The 22,021-nt window shown below is 35.8% G+C and overlaps 1 protein-coding gene across 2 annotated transcripts in view; it reads left to right on the top strand.

Moving 5' to 3' along the window:
* The window catches only part of LOC131069762 (thaumatin-like protein 1), a 34,945-nt gene extending 15,791 nt beyond the window's left edge, over nucleotides 1-19,154 (top strand). The window contains exons 2-4 of one of the 2 annotated variants that reach the window (XM_058005307.2): nucleotides 17,811-17,864; nucleotides 18,010-18,604; nucleotides 18,698-19,154. In XM_058005307.2, the coding sequence (XP_057861290.2) occupies nucleotides 17,813-17,864; nucleotides 18,010-18,604; nucleotides 18,698-18,929 (879 nt within the window). In that variant the 5' untranslated portion in view covers nucleotides 17,811-17,812 and the 3' untranslated portion in view covers nucleotides 18,930-19,154. Of the gene's footprint in view, nucleotides 1-17,796; nucleotides 17,865-18,009; nucleotides 18,605-18,697 lie in introns of both variants that reach the window. The other variant, XM_058005306.2, reaches the window with a different exon arrangement.
* Nucleotides 19,155-22,021: the final 2,867 nt, after the last annotated feature.

Here is a 22,021-nt window from a genome sequence, read left to right as displayed (position 1 = left end):
TTTATTTGTTTTTACTTGTTTTGGAGAGCTATCTATTGGAGAACCTTCAGAAATTCGTGGATTGGACGAAAATCCAAGTCCACTTTGATAGGGAAATCTACTTTAGGGTTTTTTATTGAGCTTATTTTCAAGTTTTGGAATTAATTTGTGTTCTAGTCAGCTAGGGTTTGAAGCTATTTGCACGTTGAAGGCATATTCAGTCAAATTTGGAGGTTATTAAGGTCCATCTTTCATCGATAATCATTTTGCTAGGGTTTGGAGGAGAAATTGGCCTGATTTGTGAAGACTTTTGTGTTTGGTATTTTTCATTTCTGGGTAGTTTTTTGTATCAGACTTTTGCAAATTTATATTAGTTTGTTGTTTCTAGGGGTTGGAGGTTATTATTGGCATTTTGTTGACAAATTATCCATCTAAGGTTTCATTGCCCCATTTTTAGACCTAGCCATCTTAATTGGAGGAGACTAGGGTTTGTTATTGGTTGTCATTTTCTTCAAATTATGATCAGAATTACCTCAGACCTATACAGTGGGGTCTGGAGACATTTTCATTAGTTCTTCATGTAATGTAAGCAATCGGGTATGTAAAGAATCCAAATTTGAATTCGATGTGTTTATTATAGACATATTTTGTATGTATTATCAGTCTGATATGATTTGAATCAGACCCGATAACAAGTATATTCAGACTTGGTTTAGTGTAAATAAAATGCAAGTTGGTTGTGTGGTCTATGTTATTAGTTTATGCAAATATTATTTTTGTTTTCTATGCATTCATGTATGTGTTGACATTGAAAATCTTGTCATCAACAAGTTTGCATGCTAAGTGTATGACAAAATGCCAAACAGCCAAAACTGAAAAAATTTAGGTTAGAATTAGTAAGGGTTTTTAAATGTGTTTATAGGCTGCCAAATAATTTAATTTTCTTGAACAAGGTTTGGTTTTGTTAACAATTCTGAGTATTTCTAATTGGCAGCTTGAAGCTCAGCTCTTTTTGTGTGAGAGCTTCTTCTAAGAAAGTTCCATATTTTTGAATAGGCCAAACACTCAAACTTTTGAAACATTCTTGGCAGTTATTGCATCTAATTTTCCTATTCTTGAATAGGCCAAACACTCAAATGAAGGAATATAGAAATGGATGTTAGGAATTGCATGCAAAAAACACCAATTATATGCAAATAAATATTAAAGAGAATATTTAACGCGGTTCACCCAATCTCGGGCTACATCCACCAAACAAAGATTCCAATATTATTAACTAGTAAAACCAAATTGATTACAACCAACAATCCTCTTGCAACTCAATACCGTTGCAAAATGCTACAAAATTCACTACAAAAAACTCTAACCCTTTGCCTTTTATTAAGACTTATATCGGTTACAAAATTAGGATTAAAACATGTCAGCCAATAGAAAAATAACACTTTACGCCTTTATAAAATAATAAAAGTCGTTTGAGTGCTAGGGTTGTTGCCCCTTGATCCCAACTTGGGGAACGTTGCCCCCAACCCCATCAAAAAAATTTGGGGGGTAACTACGTCGATTAGGCTCCATATAACAACAATGGAACCTGCAGTGGGCTATGTTGAGATATTTCTTGTAATGCCTGCCACAATATCCTAGAGAAAATAAACATATCTAACATACAAATAGAGAATTTTTTTTTTAAACATCTACTAACACATCACATTAAATTATCATTGCTTCAAGATCATAGAATAACTACATTAATGACTAAAAACATCATGAGCAAAGCCCTGATCTTAGCAACATAAAACACAAGCAGAAATAACCTCTTAACAATCATCTCAATTCATTCACATAATCATTCCTCCATTCCTCCATTCATTCCCTAGGGTACTTTAATGTCATCACTTACTAGAAATAACACATCATGTCAATATCATAAAACCTTTAGCATTGTTGTGTCAATTTATATAACTATCTCTCTTACCATGAGAACCATGAAATTTCTTACACTTATCTTACACCCATCAATTCTCTAAGTTCATTAAAACACCAATTCCTAGTGTTAGGACTATTTCCCCATTTCTTCTCGAACCATGTATTTCAATATGAATCCAAATAGCACAATCAACATATAAGCAATTCTAAGTATCAACCATTTCATTTCTTATCCCATATAGATCTCTATCTCTTTTCTATCTATTGAGCATTCCTACAACATGTATCTTACAATGAATACAACATCTTATTACACGATCATAATCACAACTACTACATGATTATGTTCTATTACATAATAATACATAGTACAAGTACATAATCTCTTTTACATTTGCAATGTCATCATGAATCAATATAATATCTCAATACATAAAAATCAGCTCCGCATAAAGAAGAATCATAGAGTTCATTCAACCTGCAACTACTAACTATCAACATCACAATAATACATCCATATCGTGAAATCATTAACACCCATTTCATTTAAATCCCTGTCATTTACTTTCTTTCTAACAATAGTCTCATTCATCTCCAATGCATACCTATCAATACCATTCTTTTCCATATTTCAAAGACAACTAATATTAAGGGTTAACATCTTTCAATCAAATCATACTTGATCATTAACATATCCACTACCATCCACAAGATATTCACGAGATATTCCAATCGTATCACTCAATGATTTAATTCCTTTCTAATCTGGATTTACATACACATTTATTATTCATTTACATCGATCCTATCCAATACATTTCACTTTGAAATCATCCTACAAGTCCTAATACGCATACTCACAAGATATTAATTACACAGTTTCCAATACTTTTACATCTTCCTCAAGATACAAAACACATGATATTAATTCCAATTACATAAATTATGCTCCAAAGATCCATCCACATGTTGAGATAATATAAATTCATACACACACACACACAAACATCTAATGAATAACATCCCAATGGAAGAAGGCATCAAACCACCTGACCATGTGGAACCAATTAGGAACCACACCTCGTGCTAGGAGATGACATAAGGTTCCAACTCACACTCAAGACCTAAGCTGACACCTAACAACCAAAGGGTACAACAAGACAACAACCATAACAATAAATTACATCACATGACTAAATCAAAACAACTAAACTTCCAAAGGTATAATCAATAAATCGAGGCATATGGATAATGGACACATGTAGGGAAAGATTGTCATCACATGCTATCCTCACAAAAGAAAGGGCCAAGCTTCACCTTGATAGGCATGTGGAACCATTTCAACCTTGGAGCCATTCAAGGGAGATTAGCTTACCGCTCCAACGGTCTTTCCAAGCTCATCTTGAGTATCCCTCAAGGGCTATGAGGTGGGGCCACAAAACTAATTATTATCTTGATTAGTGAATGCATATGCCTAGATACCTAAACCCACTAATCAATTATAAAGATTATCACTTGTAATTACAAGAAAACTCTTCATGTGGTTCCAACAAGTGTAGACCCCTTCCTAGAGGCTTAATGCCCAAGACCCTAGTCCACACATGTAAGAGCCCACTTTCCCAACCATGGACCATAACCATAAGGTAACCCATAACAAAGAACAACACATAAACAACATGAAGCTCATCATGGAATGCATCCAAAAGTCATTACAAAACTAATACAACTGAATCACAAAGATAGCCATCAACATAGAACCAAGTGCCACTTTTCATGGATCAAGCCATAAGCTCATAAAAAATGCAACAATAAGAGAGCCTCAAGAATGTCAAATACTCATCAATAGGGGCAATACATGAATCCACTAACATAGAATGATCCTCCATAGCGAGGCACAACATAACCTCTCATTAGAGCTGCAAGTAACCTTCCTCAACAATAAGGATACACTCAACTTTCTCAATAGAAAGGATACACTCAACTTGCTGGAGCAACAAATTGAAACCTCAACGATCAAGCACAAAACTACTTGCTGGAGCCCAAGTGGATTCACACACATCACAAATGAATATGACACAATGCCCAAAAATAATCAAACATGACAAATCAAGCCTCTGGAATGAAGACCAAGCCAAAAGAACCAACTGAGAACCTCAAAACTAACTCAGAAACTAACAAACATTACTTTGGCCCTTTTGTCAGTACTTTGGCGCTATTGTAGCCTAGAGTAGCACTTTTGCACTTAGTTTTAGTGTTTTTGTATCAAGGATCCAACTTTAAGAAAACAAGATATAGAGGTATCCAAACTTGCTCAAATTTGGGCACGAGCCTTATAATGGTCTAAAATTGACACATAAGTCATTAAAAACCATCGTGAAAGCAGAATAGGGTTTACACAAAGCCAAAAAGAGACATTTGCACATGAAGAGTCACAGACACAACAACATCTAATCAAATCACACCAAATGAACACCAGACAATAAGAGGTCCTAAAATAAGATTCCTAAGACAATATAAGCCTCCACAAATCCAAAACCGATGCACAAAAACACTCGCAGGGAGGTCATAACAATACAAATCACAAATCATGAATACTCATTCCCAACATTGCACAAAATCAAATACCCAATTCAAAAATACAATCTTTTCAAATTTTTTTTCTTTCAATCAAGCCAGTAATAAACAACTGATTCATTCCCAAAATTCCCTCCAAGATAATCTTTCAGCAGACAATCTTTTCCTGGAAACGAAAACTGAGAATAGGGCAATCAAATCCGACCTGGAAAAAGAAGCAATGGAGATGAAATTTGAAGAAGAAAGCTCCAAATCCAACAAGCTCCCAAACCCAATTCGAATCCACAGAAAGTTCAAAATATACAAAAATCAAACTCAAAAGTATATTAAAAGCCGACCAACCAAAATAAACCAAAAACCATATATCATACCTACCCACACATAGTTTGAGGGGAAATAATAAATTCGACCAATTAAATAAGAGGGTAGGCGGTTTTATTATAAATCAAATTAATCAAAGAGGGGTAAAAAGACAATTAATTAAATAATAGCTTGCATCTCCAAGATAAAATATTATTCATGAATAATAATATTATTTATTCATCCAATAAATAATAATAATGGGATATCCAAAAAGTCATCATTAAAACAAATTAAATAGAATAGATATAAAATCCAATAATTAACACTCAATAAAACTCAATTAAATTATAAATAAATAAAAGCTAATTGACAAATAACAATAATAATTATCAATAAATAATAATTAAGCTCTTGTTAAACAATAAATCAAAATATTAAATAAAATAAATTAATTAAACATTAATCAAATAAAAAATAAGTATTAAATGATTAAACAATCACACATTGCTACATATGATTAAACATAGACTCACATTACCTTACACCAACAAAGAGGACGATCAACAATTCAAGACTCTAACACCAACTTTCGTTGTGACACAACTAATAAGGTATACAATTTAAGGCTAGAGTGTGTGAGTGAAACTATGCCATTTTCAACAACTAGCCATTGGGATAATGATACACTCAGACTCGTGAGACCAAGTGGAGTCGATGTCTGGTACCCTGTAATTCTGCAACCATCAATAACACATCATATGCAACTATATATATATATATGCTCGCAATGAGTGTTATGACATTGTCCTTATGACGAAGACACTAGAAAACAATCACAATCATCATAGCATCAACTCAATCACTATTATAATCATGGAGTAGGGTTAGCATAATCAAGATGCCATCATAACCTCATAAGCATCATAATCCATACATGAATATTGAGTGCATAAGTCTAATCAACATATGAATCCAGAACATAACTTCATCTATATTAATCATAATGATTCCACCATTGTCAAAGAGACTATCTGTAATGTCCCCTACTTGATCTATTTCAATATACTAAAATTGATTAATATTCTTCAATTAGTTATTAACGAGTTCTTATTTATTTTGCTTATTAGATGATTAATTTCATTGCTCATAGTTCTTAATATAGATATCAAACCCTGCTACTACTTCAATTTTAAGGGAGAAGGGTCTATGTATGTTACCAAAGCGCTTAGAGATCAAATACAAGAGGTTCCCTCAAAGTTTACAGATCCAAACCCTTACCTATCTTGGGTCTATACCCTTAAGGCTTATGGGTCGTTGATCCCCACCCTATCTTGGAACTCAACCTATTGCTTGGATTTAGACTGCCCCTCTTTGGAACATCTCATTCCCATCTTTTTAAATATTGATAGTAATAACATGATTTAGACTATAAGTAACGTATTATGAATATATATGAAATTAAGTATGATCGTCATACATATTGCAGTCCATATTAATATTACTATTAATTTTGCATTTGAACATTATCAGGTTTCATATATCAAGCATACATACTCAGTTCATCCCCATGCATACCACCAAGGACAAAGATGTTACTGCCTGTAACTTCAATCCATGGTGACGTGATTGGATGCTTTGATTACTTTCCTTTATATCTCTCAATGTGTGGGAGAGGTCACACCTCTTCATCATGCTTGCCCTTTGGCAAGAGACATGTTAAATTTGTGCCCTAGTTCAGTAATCAGATTTGTAAGATTTAATTATTTGTTGTCATTTAGTAAACCATAATCAAGTAAATTCAAGAATGAACCAAGAAAGCAAGCGACAAACACAATACCCTAGGAAAACCTCAAAGGAGGAAAAACCCAACATTAAAGACCCACAGGTCAGATTATGTATTCACTCTTAATTGCACAAATACAATACTTAGCTTGCTTCCCCAGATCTGATCCCCTTTTGTATATCAAATCTGCCTTTCTAAATACTTCAAGTTTGCACCAAACTACCTTATATCCTCTTGGACAAGTTCACACAATCCTCTTTAGTAATTTCACACCTTTAGTTGCAGAGCTAGTTTGCTGATTGCATGAGAGATGAAGTGATTATTGTGTTTGCAATTTACCTTTATTTATATGAGTCTTTAACCCATATATCCTAGGTCGGCCTTAATCCTTTTGGCGCCAATTTACTTTACTGAGGCGTGGTGCTTTTAGTGTGGCATGGAGGATGGGACCGGACTTGTCTTGGGGGCACGCTACCCCTTTAAGATAGGACCCAGTCCTATATGGGTTTGGATGTTGCCTTAAGGCAATCCAAACCCATCTTACCTAGTTATAAATAACACTCTCTCTTAACTAGGGAAGAAGAGAATACATAATCTGAACCTTTAGAGTTCCATCTAGCACACAAGCGTAGAATGGATCTAGCACACAAGCATAGAATTACATCTTCCACCTAACACACAAGCATAGGATGGTTCTAGCACACAAGCATATAAAGTGTAATACACAAGTGGGTCTTTACATAATTACAATTTTCCATCTAGCACACAAGCATAGATTGGATATTTTTCATTCTTGCACACAAGCAAAGAATGATCAAAGCGCAACAGATAGAGTCGCTGAGATTGGAGCTCCCTCTCAATCAGGGTTTCATTTTCCACAATACCAAGTCTGTCTCTGAAGTATTCAAACTTCACTCTGGATAAGGGTTTGGTAAGGATATCCGCAACCTGTTCATCTGTGCTAATATACTTTAGTTGAATGGCCCCTCTTTGCACCATATCTCGAATGAAGTGATAGTGCGTTTCCACATGTTTGGACCGGTCATGGAACACAAGATTTACTAACATCTTTATGCAGCTTTGATTATCACAATGAATGGTCGTAGGACCACTAGCTTGACCAAATAATCCAACAAGGAGTTTGCGAAGCCACACTGCTTCTTTGGATGCAACAGATGCTGCAATGTACTTAGCTTCTGCAGTGCTTAATGCTATCGAAGATTGCTTTCTACATGCCCAAGAGATCACTGTAGAGCTCAAATTGAAGCAGATACCCGAAGTACTTTTCCTGTCCTTGACACTTCCTGCCCAATTTGAATCTGAATAGCCTTCCAAGAAGATTGAGGTATTAAGTGAATACTTCAGTCCATAACCAATAGTGCCACGCAGGTATCTTAGAATGTGCTTGGTAGCCACCAGGTGAACAAGTTTAGGCAAGCTCATGAACTGACTGAGGGCATTCACAACATAACAAATATTTGGCCTACTGTTGACTAGATACATCAAGGATCCAATCAATTGCTTGTACTCAGATGGATCTGCAAAATCAGAGTTAGCTGCAGAAACACTTAACTTCTTTAAGTTAGATTCCATAGGAGTATGCATGGGTTTACAATCCATCATTCTAAATCTTTTTAGAATATCAATAGTATATTTTCCTTGACTCAGAAAAATTTCATTGGATTTTTGCCATACTTCTAACCCTAGGAAGTAATGCATTAGTCCTAAATCCTTCATTTCAAATTCTGAGGCTAATCCTTTCTTACATCTTATGAATAATTTATTTTCATCAATGAGAAATAAATCATCCACATACAAAACCAAAATAAGCATATCATCATTATAAATCTTTAAGTAAATGTTAGCATCAACATCATTCTTACGAAATCCTAAGCTTAGTAAGTACTTATCAATTCTTTCATACCAAGCACGAGGAGCCTGTTTGAGCCCATATAAGGCTCTCTTCAACCTGCAAACATGAGAATCTCTTTTATGGATTACATAACCTTCTGGTTGCTCAATATAGACTTCCTCCTCAATGACACCATTGAGGAAGGTTGTCTTAACGTCCATTTGATGTAGCTCCCAACCTTTGGCTGCAACAATAGCTATTATAGATCTAATAGAAGTATATCTCGCAACATGAGCAAAAGTTTCTTCATAATCTATTCCTTCCTTTTGAGAAAAACCACGAGCTACAAACCTAGCTTTGTATTTTTCAATACTACCATCAACATTATGCTTAATTTTAAACAACCATTTAGAAAAAACAACAGACTAACCTTTGGGTCTGGGTACAATGTCCCAAACATCATTCTTGATGATAGACCCATACTCTTCATCCATAGCTGATTTCCAAGCATGATGGGACATAGTTTCTTTGACATTGTAAGGTTCAGACTCAATGATATTACACATCACAGAAATGTAGTTGGCGTGATTTTGGAATCTCTTGCTATCTCTAAAGGTTCCTCTGGGAGCAACAAATCCTTCAGCATCTTGAATCGTGTTTCTAACCCAAAGTGGTCTCTTCTTGCAGACCACAATATCCTGAGGTATATCGGTAGAGTCCATGGGTTCTGCTAGGTCATTCTGAACTTCCTAATTCGGAAGGTCAACGAACTCCTTCTGTATCTCAGGGTTAGCATCAACTATTGAATCTTGATTTTCAATCACCATATCATTATTGTCAAATAATGAACCTTTAGATCTTTTGAAAACAATATCTTCTTCAAAGGTTACATCTCTGGGTAAGTGCACAAAGATGGTGGTAAAAAAGGGGGGTATAAGTGTACACTTTTTTTCTGAAATCAGGTGAACTTGAACTTGGAGGCAAAATTTGAAAGTCATCCACTCAAGATATGAAGATAATCAAAAAACAAATATTGTAGTACTCTGAATCTAGTTTCCAAACTACTAAACTTTTTCAAAATTAGATAAGATTAAGGGGGTCAAATCCTTCGCGCACGAAAAACAAACCCTGATTTTTTCATAAAAACATAACATAGTGTCTGACGTGCGCATCAAAGAAGTCATATTTAGATTTAGTATTTTAACAAATCCTTTGGCAGAAAGATAGTTAAGAGTGAGCACTAGAAGATGTGTATTTTTTTGTAATTTTTTGTTGAGTATTTTTTTTTATGATTTTTCCGATCGAGCAAATCCTAAAAATTAGGTACTTGTTCGTGCGCGAAACATAAGTTGCACTAAAAAAATCGAAAATGCAATTTTTTTTTTCAAATTGTAAAGAATCAAGTTCACTACAATAATATGTAATTTTTTTTAAATTTGGATAATTATATCAAAAGCTATTAAAAAAATGGTGCACATATGTCTATGAGAACTATTGAGACACTAGTAAAATAAATTCAATAATAATATGTTATTGTTGTTCAAATTTTAAAAAAATTATATGGTTAGAAAGCTCAGAAGATGGGTGAAAATATGGTGGAAATTTTAGAAACACCCACTTGATGATATGTAAACCTGATGATGACAAAGTCGAGAAACCAAGTTGATAAAATAAAACACGCCAAAAATGAGGGAAATGGAGGGAAATCAAACTTCCAAACCGTAGCTTTGTCATCCAGGCCTATTTCCAAGCCTAAACAGACAAAAGCGCGTACGGAGTACCTATGGTATAAAAAGTGCGTACGAGGCACTTATGGTGTAAGAAGTGCGTATGTTCTATCTTAACTATAAAAAGCGCGTACACGCTATTTTTACTATAAAAAGTGCGTACGCGCTATTTGTACTATTAAAAGCGCGTACACGTTATTTTTACTATAAAAAGCGCGTACACTCTATTTGTACTATAAATAGCGCGTTTTACTATAAAGAGCGCGTACAGGCTAAGTTTGTTTAAATTTTGGGAGTGTATAATATGCTATTATATATATATAATATGTGTATATACATATATTATATAATTTATATATAATATAAAAAAAAATATATATAATATTTATATATATATATATATATGTATATAATAATATATAATATATTAAATGTATATACACATATGTGTGTATGTATGTGTATTGTCTCCCTCTCTCCCCCTCTCAAGTGCATATAAGGTGCCTCTCTCTCTCTCTCTCTCTCTCTCTCTCCATCAACATTTGAAGAAAATGAACGTATTGGTTTCTTTGGATCGTGTGGATGTATTGGTTGGATAATATTTATGGGTCGTAAGGGGTCATAGGATGCCATATGACCCCTAAGGACACCATACAACCCATAACAACACCATATGGTGTCCTAAAGGGTCATTTGGTGTTTTATGACCCCTTAGGACACTATTTGGCATCATTATAGGTCCTATGGTGTGCTAAGGGATCATATAGTGTCCTATGACCCCTTAGGATACCATATGACCCCTTAGATGTTGTTAGGGGTCGTATTGTGTTCTAAGGTTATATGGTGTCCTATGACCCATTAGGACACCAAATGGTATCGTTATGTGTTTTATGTTGTCGTATGACCCCTAGGAAACCTTATGACCACTTATGACACCATATGGTGTCCTAAGGGGTCATATGGTGTCCTAAGGGGTCATATGGTCTCCTACGACCCCTTAGGACACTATTTGACCCCTTAGGACTCCATATGGTGTCATTATGGGTCGTATGGTATCCTAAAAGGTCATATAGTGTTTTATGACCCCTTAGGACATCATTTGGTGTCATTATGGGTTGTATGGTGTGCTAAGGGGTCATATGGTGTCTTATGACCCCTTAGGACTCCATATGACCTCTTACGTGTCGTTATGGGTCATATGGTGTCCTAACGGGTCATATGATGTTCTATGATCCCTTAGGACACCATATGATCCCTTAGGACTCCATATGGTGTCATTATGGGTCGTATGGTGTCCTAAAGGGTCATATGCTATTCTATGACCTCCTAGGACACCATATGATCCCTTAGGTGTCATTAGAGGTCATATTGTTTCCTAAGAGGTCATATGGTGTCCTATGACCCCTTAGGACACCATATGACCCCTTAAGACACCATACGACCCATAACGACATCATATGGTGTCCTAAGGGGTCATAGGATGCCATATGACCCCTCAAGATACCATACGACCCATAACACTACCATATGGTGCCCAAAAGGGTCATATGGTGTTCTATGACCCCTTAGGACACTATTTGGCATCATTATAGGTCCTATGGTATTCTAAGGGATCATATAGTGTCTTATGACCCCTTAGATGTTGTTAGGGTTCGTATTGTGTTATAAGGGTCATATGGTGTCCAATGACCCATTGGACACCATATGGTATCATTATGTGTCTTATGGTGTCGTATGACCCCTAGGACACCTTATGACCACTTAGGACACCATATGGTATCATTAGGGGTCATATGGTGTCTTAAGGGGTCACATGGTCTCCTACAACCCCTTAGGACACTATTTGACCCCTTAGGACTCCATATGGTGTCGTTATCGGTCGTATGGTGTCCTAAGAGGTCATATAGTGTTTTATGACCCCTTAGGATACCATTTGGTGTCATTATGGGTCGTATGGTGTGCTAAGGGGTCATATGGTGTCTTATGACCCCTTAGGACTCCATATGACCTCTTATGTGTCGTTATGGGTCATATGACCCCTTAGGACACATGCATGGATCTCTATGATACCATATGACCCCTGAGAATACCTTTTGACCCTAGAGAGGGAGAGAAGGGGAGGAGAGGGAGGCAATGGGAGAGAGATACACCTAAGAGAGGAGGAGAGAGAGAGAGAGAGAGAGAGAGAGAGAGAGAGAGAGAGAGAGAGAGAGAGAGAGATAATAGGTGGATACAGGGATTGGGAGAGAAAGAGAGACCTAAGAGGTGAAGGGAGGAAAGGTGAGAGAGAGAGAAAGAGAGGGTGAGAGATAGAGAGAGTCTGAGTGAGAGGGACGAAGGGGTGGAAGGATATTACAAGAGACTAGAGATAGAGAGGTGCGAAGAGAGGGAGAGAGGGAGAGAGTGAGAGAGTGAGAAAGAGAGGTAATGAGAAAGGGAGAGAGGGAGGGAGAGGGGAGAGGGAGAGAATGAGACCCCTGAGAGAAGGAGAGAGTGAGATAGAGAGAACGAGGATGTGTGTGTGTGTGTGTGTGAGAGAGAGAGAGAGAGAGAGAGAGAGAGAGAGAGAGAGAGAGAGAGAGAGGTGGGGAGGTAGGGAGAGAGTGGGAAAGAGATACACTTGATAGAGGAGGAGAGTGAGATAGAGAGATAGAGGCAGATAGGGACAGAGACTAGAGAGAGAGAGAGAGAGAGAGAGAGAGAGAGAGAGAGAGAGATGTGATAGAGAGGAGGAGAGAGACTTGAGAGAAAGAGAAATGGAGTGAGAGGGGGATAGAGAAAGAGAGTTAGAGGGAAAGAAATACTTGACAAAGGAAGAGAAAGGGAGGGGGAGGGAGAGGGAGATAATGAGAGAGAGAGACACTTAAGAGAGGGGGAGAGAGTGAGAGATAGAGATATTTGAGAGAGGGAGAGAAAGAGGGATATATGAAAGAGAGAAAGAGGGTGAGGCTGATGAGAAAGAGACAGAGAGATACCCGAGAGAGGGAAGAAAGTAGAGAGGGAGATGCCTAAGAGACAAAAAGGTAGGGGTTAAGGAAGAGAGAGGGGGAATGTAGGGAAGAGATGAGAGACACAATGCTGATATGAGTATGCTGATTACTAAAATTTGACTGTCTGAAATTTATAAGAATACTCCAAAAACTAGAATCTGCATTATAACTCTTAGAGATCTGGAACCACTCTCAAACATCCTGACAATATATACATAAAATATAACTTAAAATATAAGAAAGATAAAAGACAAAGAGAAATGTCACTTATACTTAAATGTTATATTTTATGTATATATCCTACTGAAAAACCTAATGGAATGTAAGTGAATTGCATTTTATTGACAGACAGAACCGCGTACGCGGTTAGTATGCTTTAAACCGCGCACGCGGTTTAGCTTTGGTTAGGCTCGGCAAAACGAGCCTAAACGCGTACGGGGTTTTTTAAATTTGAAATGCCCCGTGCCCATTTTGGTGTTTTTCATGTTTTTTTTATAATGTGTCCACTTTTCTGACCACCATCTTTATGCACTTACCCCTCTACTTACCTCAACATACCTTTGACTTGAAATGTAGATCCTGAAGGCTTTGGAAGATTCACTGTATCCCACTAAGATGCCTTTCTTTCCAGAGGGATCCAACTTGGTTCGTTTTTCTTTAGGCACATGAACATACATCAGGCTCCTGAATATCCTTAGGTGGCTGATGTCAGGTTTAATTTCTGTAAAGGCTTCTTTAGGAGTTACATCCTTTAGAGCACAATGAGGACATCTATTTTGAATGTAAACTGCTATTTTGGATGCTTCTGCCCATAGAAAAGGTTGTAGGTCTTGATCATGAATCATGTCTCTTGCAGCTTCAACAATGGCCCTGTTCTTTCTTTCAGCAACTCCAGTTTGCTGAGGATTGTAGGGAACACATAACTCCCTCTTAATTCCTGCCTTAACACAAAAATCATAGAAACTACCTGAGGTGTACTCACCTCCATTGTCAGACCTTAAACATTTAATTCGATTTTCTGTAGTGTTTTCAACTAAGGCTTTGAATTCTTTAAATTTGTTTAGGACTTCTTCATACTCTTTAGATTTAAAAAAGTAAATCCATGTTTTCTTAGAGAAATCATCTATGAAGATAACATAATAAAGGAAGCCGCTAGGAGATGCTACAGACATAGGACCACATAAATCTGAATGAATAAGCTCTAACTTTTCTTTAGCCCTACTATCATTTTTATGAAAAGGGTTCTTTACATTCTTATCCATCACACAACCTTTACAAGCATCATCATGAGATAAACTAAGTTTAGGCATACCTTTAATCATTTTACCAAGAGTGGGAAGAACTTGAAAGTGTAGATGTCCAAGTCTTCTATGCCATAACTCGCATGATTCAGGGGCCTCATGGACGAGAGCTTGAATTGGATTAGCTGCAAGCTTATATAAAATATCACATCTATTTCCAATAACACAAGTAGTTTTGAAATTAGATTTCTTAGACCAAGCAAGTACTTTTCCTTCAGAAAATGCTATTTGCAAACCCCTATCTTCTAAGGCAGAAATGGAAATAAGATTTCTTTTAATACCAGGTACAAAAAAGGATATCACAGAGTTGTAAGGAAATACCAGAATCTAGTTTTAAAGAGGTAGTACCAGAACCTTTTACCGAGTATCGAACATCATCACCAATTACCATATGAAGGTTGGTGTCCCTTTCAATCAGATCTGAAAGATGCTCATGAAAACCTGAGATGTTTCTGGAGGCACCACTGTCAATTATCCAAGTATTATTGTCCGTAGGAACATTGCTGGATAGAGCAGAGATAAGAAGATAATCCTCACTTTGTTCGGCAACTTCATTTAAATTGACTTCCCTTTCCTTGGGATCATTCTGACAATCTCTGGCATAGTGACCATACTTATCACACCTGAAGCAACGAATGTGAGAGGGATCTCTTGACTTCTTCCTTGGATCATAGGAGGAGGATCTAAAATCTTTGCTTCTCTTTTCTTTCTTTCAATGTCCACCTTTCCTAGATTTAGCTAAGAGAACATGATTATCATCTTTGTGAGAGTTCTTGAGTTTTCCTCTTACCTCAATTCGAGATTCCTCTTCAATGCAATCAGATTGAAGACACTCAAAGTTGGGATGATCGACTCTTCCACCAATGCTACAAATGAATGGTTCCCATTCATCAGGTAGACCATTTAATGCAATCATAACAAGATCTTTATTCGAAATTTGGCAATGAAGAGTACTTAGCTTGTCCTTTAGTTCATTGATCTTCATGAAGTAGGCTATGATTGAGTCTTCTTCTTTCATTTTCATGTGAAGAAGCTGCTGCCTTAGAGCAAGAGCCCTGTTGAGGTTGTTGACTTCATACATCCCTTCCAAGTGTTTGATCATTTCCCTGGCAGACGCAAATTTTGATATGACAGTGACAAGATGATTCTTGACGGATTCAATTATGATCTTCCTTGCCTTGAGGGAGTCTTTCTTGAACTGCTTCAGCTCTTCAACATCTTCTGGAGGGGACATCCTTTCTTCTTCTATGAATTTCAGCAGATCATTCTCTTCAAGGATCAATAGAATACAAACTTTCCAAGCAGCAAAATCAAGGGCTCCATCAAGTCTATCTTCAGCCCTCAAACCTGATATTTTAATCTGAAAACAAACAACAACTATATGCAACAAATGATTTACTAAAATATGAAGTTAGTGACACCTTAGCTTTGATACCATGTTAAATTTGTGCCCTAGTTCAGTAATCAGATTTGTAAGATTTAATTATTTGTTGTTATTTAGTAAACCATAATCAAGTAAATTCAAGAATGAACCAAGAAAGCAAGAGACAAACACCAATACCTTGGGAAAACCTCCAAGGAGGAAAAACCCAGCATTAAAGACCCACAGGTCAGATTATGCATTCAATCTTAATTGCACAAATACAATACTTAGCTTGCTTCCCTAGATCTGATCCCCTTTTGTATATCAGATCTGCCTTTCTAAATACTTCAAGTCTGCACCAAACTGCCTTATATCCTCTTGGACAAGTTCGCACAATCCTTTTTAGTAATTTCGCACCTTTAGTTGTAGAGCTAGTTCGTTGATTGCATAAGAGATCAAGTGATTATTGTGTTTGCAATTTACCTTTATTTATATGAGTCTTTAACCCATATATCCTAGGTCGGCCTTAATCCTTTTGGTGCCAATTTTCTTTATTGAGGCATGGTGCTTTTAGTGTGACGTGGAAGATGGGGCCGGACTTGTCTTGGGGGCATGCTACCCCTTTAAGATAGGACCCAGTCCTATATGGGTTCGGATGTTGCCTTAAGGCAATCCGAACCCATCTTACCTAGTTATAAACAACAAGACACACCCTTTCACCATTAGCACCTTTTGAAAGAGTGCAACTCTTCATTATTTTTTGTCCTTTGAAATGGACACAACCTTTCATAATCAGATCTACACTTCTCATTTTTCAAATTTTCCCCCCTCAAATGAGTTTTTGTTCTCCCTTTTATATCTCATGTTTGAGGGAGTCACAACTTATCATTTCATGCATTTTGACCTTTCATTAACTTTAATCAAATTTTAATTATATTTTTTTATATTTTAATTTTTTATATTTATTCTTTTGTATCTTAATTTTACTATTATTTATTATTAAATTATATAATAAATTATATTTCAAAATATGGACATTACACTATCAAAGCACAAATATGAAAGTGTATATCACAACCTCTTGTAAAAGATGAACATAAAAGATGAATAAGAATAGGAGAAAGATGAATCAGGGAGAGGCACTACACTTCTCCTTCTTCGTCTCCTTCATTTAACCTTGTTCACTATCTCAATGCTTAACCGGTTAAGAATATAGATCTTTTATCATTTCTGTTGAAATGAACCAATTATCTCGAAGTTCTCCATAAAGATGACAAAACTTAATTGTTGCAACATGTCCACAACTCAACATTCTTGAAAGAGAACTCCGGAAAATGTGCCAAGCATAAATTGATGAATTCTATCAGCCAAATTTCCATCCATGCATAATGCAAAGTTGTCACTTCTTGAAACATTACTTCGGAGAATGTGCCTAGCATAAATTGCCGATTAATGGGTAGTTACTAGTTATGTAGATTTTAGTAAATTTAAAATGATAAATTATATTACACTTTATTAAAACGAAAATAAATAGAATTTGATATATAATGTTCAATCATCAGTGTACACACGTTCTATAAAAATATGATAACCATTCAACTTCATCTTTATAGATATTCTAATATCTGCAAACTACTCTAAACGAAGGGTTTATTTATATGGATTTGACAAATGCGTCATGTTGCGCGGCACTCCAAAACTTTCTGCTCTTTCTGGTTTGAAAACGATTTTATAATCAAATGCTCTGATGGACTCTGGTTTGTTCTAAATTTAGCAAGGAGATTCGTCAGGAATGTAAACGTGTGAAATTTGATATTTCGAGGGGCGTTTTACTAGGTAGGTGATTTATTTAAAATTTTAAATGGTTTATCGAGGTGCTCTGCAGGAGTCTGCAGTGGAAAATTGTGGGCCTGTTTTGTTATAAATTTGGTTTTATAATAGGAAGCCGGAGATTTGTAACTCAGGAGTAGAAATCTGCGAAATCTGACATTCTGTTTTTAGTCTGTTCTTTGCAGCTATGCCAATCAAATTGGAGCTGCGTGTGATTATCTTGTTAGTCGTGACACTGGGTAAGCAGTACATTGTAAAACAGTCTTGTGCTGTTCTAAGCATTAATTATCCTCTATAAATTCCTTTCATTTTGGCACTCGTAAGATTATTCATGTTTTTGTTTTGACTAAAGCTGTGCTTTGTTCACTTGGTCTTTTCCTGCAGGAGCATATGCGACTTCCTTTACGATCCTGAACAGCTGTGGGTACCCCGTTCGGCCAGTCTTCCTGCCGAACGCAGGCATAGGGCCGATGGCAACCAGGGATTTTGAGCTGCCACCGGGTGCAGTCCGTGTGGTGGAGACCCCTGTCGGGTGGTCCGGTAGCGTGTTGGGTCGAACGGGCTGCAACTCCGGGGCCAACGGAAAGGATAATTGCAGCATCGCCGACTATGGAGGGCAGCCGCGCCCATGCAATGCCGCGGACTTCATCCCACTCCCCATGCTTGCGGAGTTCACCCCAGCGGACCTAGTCAATGGCTACCATCTACCTATGGTGGTGGTGGCCACCCGCGGCACGGGTGCTTACATGGCAGAGGGCCGCATAGTATACATTAACCTTAGCAACGCCAACGATAAGGTCTTGGCTTGCGGGGGAGAATGCGAGGCGTTTGGCAGCACTCAGTATTGCTGTATTGAGGCCTACGCCAATCACAACATGTCAAAACCCTCGGCCAACTCGCAGCTTTTCAAGAACAGCACGTTAACCTGCGCGGATGCTTATTTGGCCGTAACGTTCTGCCCCCTCGTCGGAATGGACAGGTCAGCATTTCATTAGTTTATCAACCTCTCTTTGGAATGACCTAAATGAAAACGCAGTGCTGACGTGGGATGTTCTATTTCCGATGCGTGCAGTCAAATGAGCTCCACCAGTTCGCCCTTGGCCACAAGCCCGACGGCGAACGGAGCGCCGGATAGTACTGGAAACGGAGATCCTAGACCAATTATAGGCGGCAGCAAACTGTCCACCAGCTCGACGGCGAGCGCCGGGTCGAGTAATGCAAACCAAATTTGTTTAGTCCCTTTTAGTATGATATTTTCAGTGTCAATATTATTAGTTTGGCGTAGTGTTTGGTTTTGGATCTAGACTCGAGAATTCATCAAATGTACATTACGGCATGTTGAGGCCATCACCAAACGACTCAGAATTAGATGTCCCACTTTAAAATCTTGGGAAATGAGAGTGAGATTACATGATTGATCATATTGACCTGTAGTTCAGACTTGAGTATCCCGCTCAAAAAATGAACTCATGGAAAACTTTTCAAGTGTAGAAAATTGGTTGGTTAATGATTGATAGTGTTTGTGAACAGTTTTAGAATTCAAATTAAGGTGAGGAATTTGGAGTCGAAACGTTTTTTTAATCTTAAACCCAATTTTTACGACTCTTATAGGGAAGAGCACCGGTAGCCGTCATAGCTAACTTCGCGAACCCACAGATCTTAAACAATACATTGGATTTTTTTTAATTTTTTTTTCAGTTGTCTTCGTATGCGACTTAACTGCTTATAGCAATTGATTTGGCTTCTAGGTAGTAACGATGCACGTTGTGGAATCAGTTATGCGCACAAAGGTCAAAAAGTACACATTTCAAAGTGTCGCCTGATACCTAACTAAATATGTTCTAGTAACCGTCAACTCAAAATCACTAGTACTTGTTGACAAATGTCCCAATAGTGGTGCACAAATGGACCAATTATGAACAAAAAATTACAAAAAGTGATCGGCTATTGATACAAAACGAATTTATTAATGGTGTTTTCACTATAATGGCTATTGGGGGGTCAACATGACAATAAGGTGACGGTTATTGGAACTATGTTATCTATTGGTGCTCTTCCCCTATGTGTTTTATGCCTGAGGTAGTAAAATTGTTAAAATTAAAATATTATTATTAAATTGCTAGCATTATCTTTGAAAGCAATTAAATAATTTAACATTATTTTAAACCAGAAGTCGTGAACCCATATATTTTTATGTGCAACGTAGTTATTTAATTTAGATATATTGTTTTTCATTAAGTTAGATATATTTGAATCTATGATATCAATTTAAAACATTTTATACTTCTATTTTGATAGAAAAAAGTGATCTACATTCTAAATTTATTTTTATTCAATTTTTTTTTTTTTAAACCATTGATATGAATCCATTACACACCTTAACACATTTTACATAAAAGACTACATCACCCACTAGTTTTCCATATAAATTTTTATTAAAAAATATTTGATGGTTGCAAAATATTAACAAGCTCGATTAATTTTAAGGTCAAAGAATAATTTTTTAAATGTACTTGTTTTGATTTTTTTAAAAATAATTGTCATGTGGATTACAATGGCACTTGTGATGTCGCAAATATGCATAAGCATCAAAGCACAATAGCTAGGGAACCACAAACCTAACAATGCAATGAAAATAAAGTCTTATCACACTCGAAAGAAGAATTGAAGACAAGATGAAAATTAGAAATGCAAGCCAACAAAAGCATCTCCTTCAATTGGCCTCTATTGTTTTTCTTTCTCCTTCAAATTATGTGGATGTCATTTACAAAGCAAGTGAATTGAAAACAATATGATGAAATGATACCAAAATGATTTTCACAGCATAAGGATACTCGAAGCGTGGTGGTCGAAAAAAGATCAATGAGAGCTCAATTTAAAAAAAATGGGATTGATTAGATGGTTAAGATTGATATGAGACTGAAAATAATCAATGGATGAGATTAAATGAGAGGACTTGTTAAGTAAGGATAAAAAGAAAATTGCATTTCCAATGTCGAGGAAGAAATAGAAATGAAAAGAGAAGTGAAATCATTTTCAACAAAATATGCCAAAATAAAAGTGGAGGTGGAGAATTAGCAAGTTGAAAAGATAAGGGAGATAAAAATAAGAAAGTGGAAGAGAAAAGTGGGGTCATAAATAAATAAATAAAATTCATTTATTTCACCCACATGACAATTAAATAAATTAAAAATTTATTTAATTATAATAATTTAGAGAAAGGGATTAAATAATAATTATTTAATCATGGAAATAATTAACTTTGAATAAAGGGATTAAAGAGGAATAGTTAGGTTTAGTTGATTGAGATTAAGATTAATTGATTAGAAATAGATATTGATGAACATTAATTAAATAATGAAGACTATTTAATTAATAGTTTAGAAGAACATTAAACTATTTAATTATAGGAAATTAGTAGAAAAATATTAACACTAATTAAATAATTAAAATTATTTAACCAGTTTGGACAAAATAAGTTAGTGAAAAGTGTCATCGAAGACTTAAGACAATTTTCAATGTCTGCAACATCCACCCAGTTTTTTTTTCCATGCAATTTTAATGACTAGACAATGGATAATTTAAAAATAAATTAAAACTAAAATCTAAATTAAAAAGTAACTTTCTATCATTATTATTTATTAAATACAAAAAAATTATATCTTTGAATTTGAATTTTAAAGAAATAAATCTAAATGAAAAAATAATTTTTTATATTATTTATTAAATGTAAAAAAAATTATATTTTTAAATCTATATTTAAAAGAAACTTCTATTTTTTTTTTATGCAAATCATTTCATATTCTAAAATAAGACTAAATTCTAATAAATATTAACCAGATTTGATAATTTTCTACATCATGAAATGCTAGTTTAAATTATAAAATATTATAAAATATGTGACCTTTTACGTTGTTTGTATAAATGTATGTAAACCCTTATAGTAAAACAATAATATTATAGTTGTGTTTGGTATAGAAACATTTGCTCTATTGCTATCTACATGGTATCAACTATCTAACAGTAGAATTTTATTGGTAGAAATACAAATTTGGAGATTCATGTTTTATTCAAGGATAAATTATCCACTTATTTTGTTGAAAAAAATTAAGGAATATAATATTTGTAGACCAGAGAAGCACTAATATTAAACTGTAAAAACATGTCAACAAATCGTTATACTTGACCAGAGAAATTCCAGGTAAAACTGTGGATAACATTAAATTTGAGGGGAAAACTCTCTCTGGTGCGGCTAAAATTGGATGTGGATTCAGAAGTATAGATAGGAAATTTAATTGCCGTGAAGATCTGTTGTCCAATCTACAAGCACAAAAGAATGACTGCATATGCGATGCTCATGTATGATCTGTGCCAAACAGAGAAGGGAGAGTAGATG

This window comes from Cryptomeria japonica, chromosome 4 (genome assembly GCF_030272615.1).
Source record: "Cryptomeria japonica chromosome 4, Sugi_1.0, whole genome shotgun sequence".
Lineage (NCBI taxonomy): Eukaryota > Viridiplantae > Streptophyta > Pinopsida > Cupressales > Cupressaceae > Cryptomeria > Cryptomeria japonica.
Note: the sequence above shows the minus strand (reverse complement) of the source record. Positions and strands in the feature narration are given on the sequence as shown.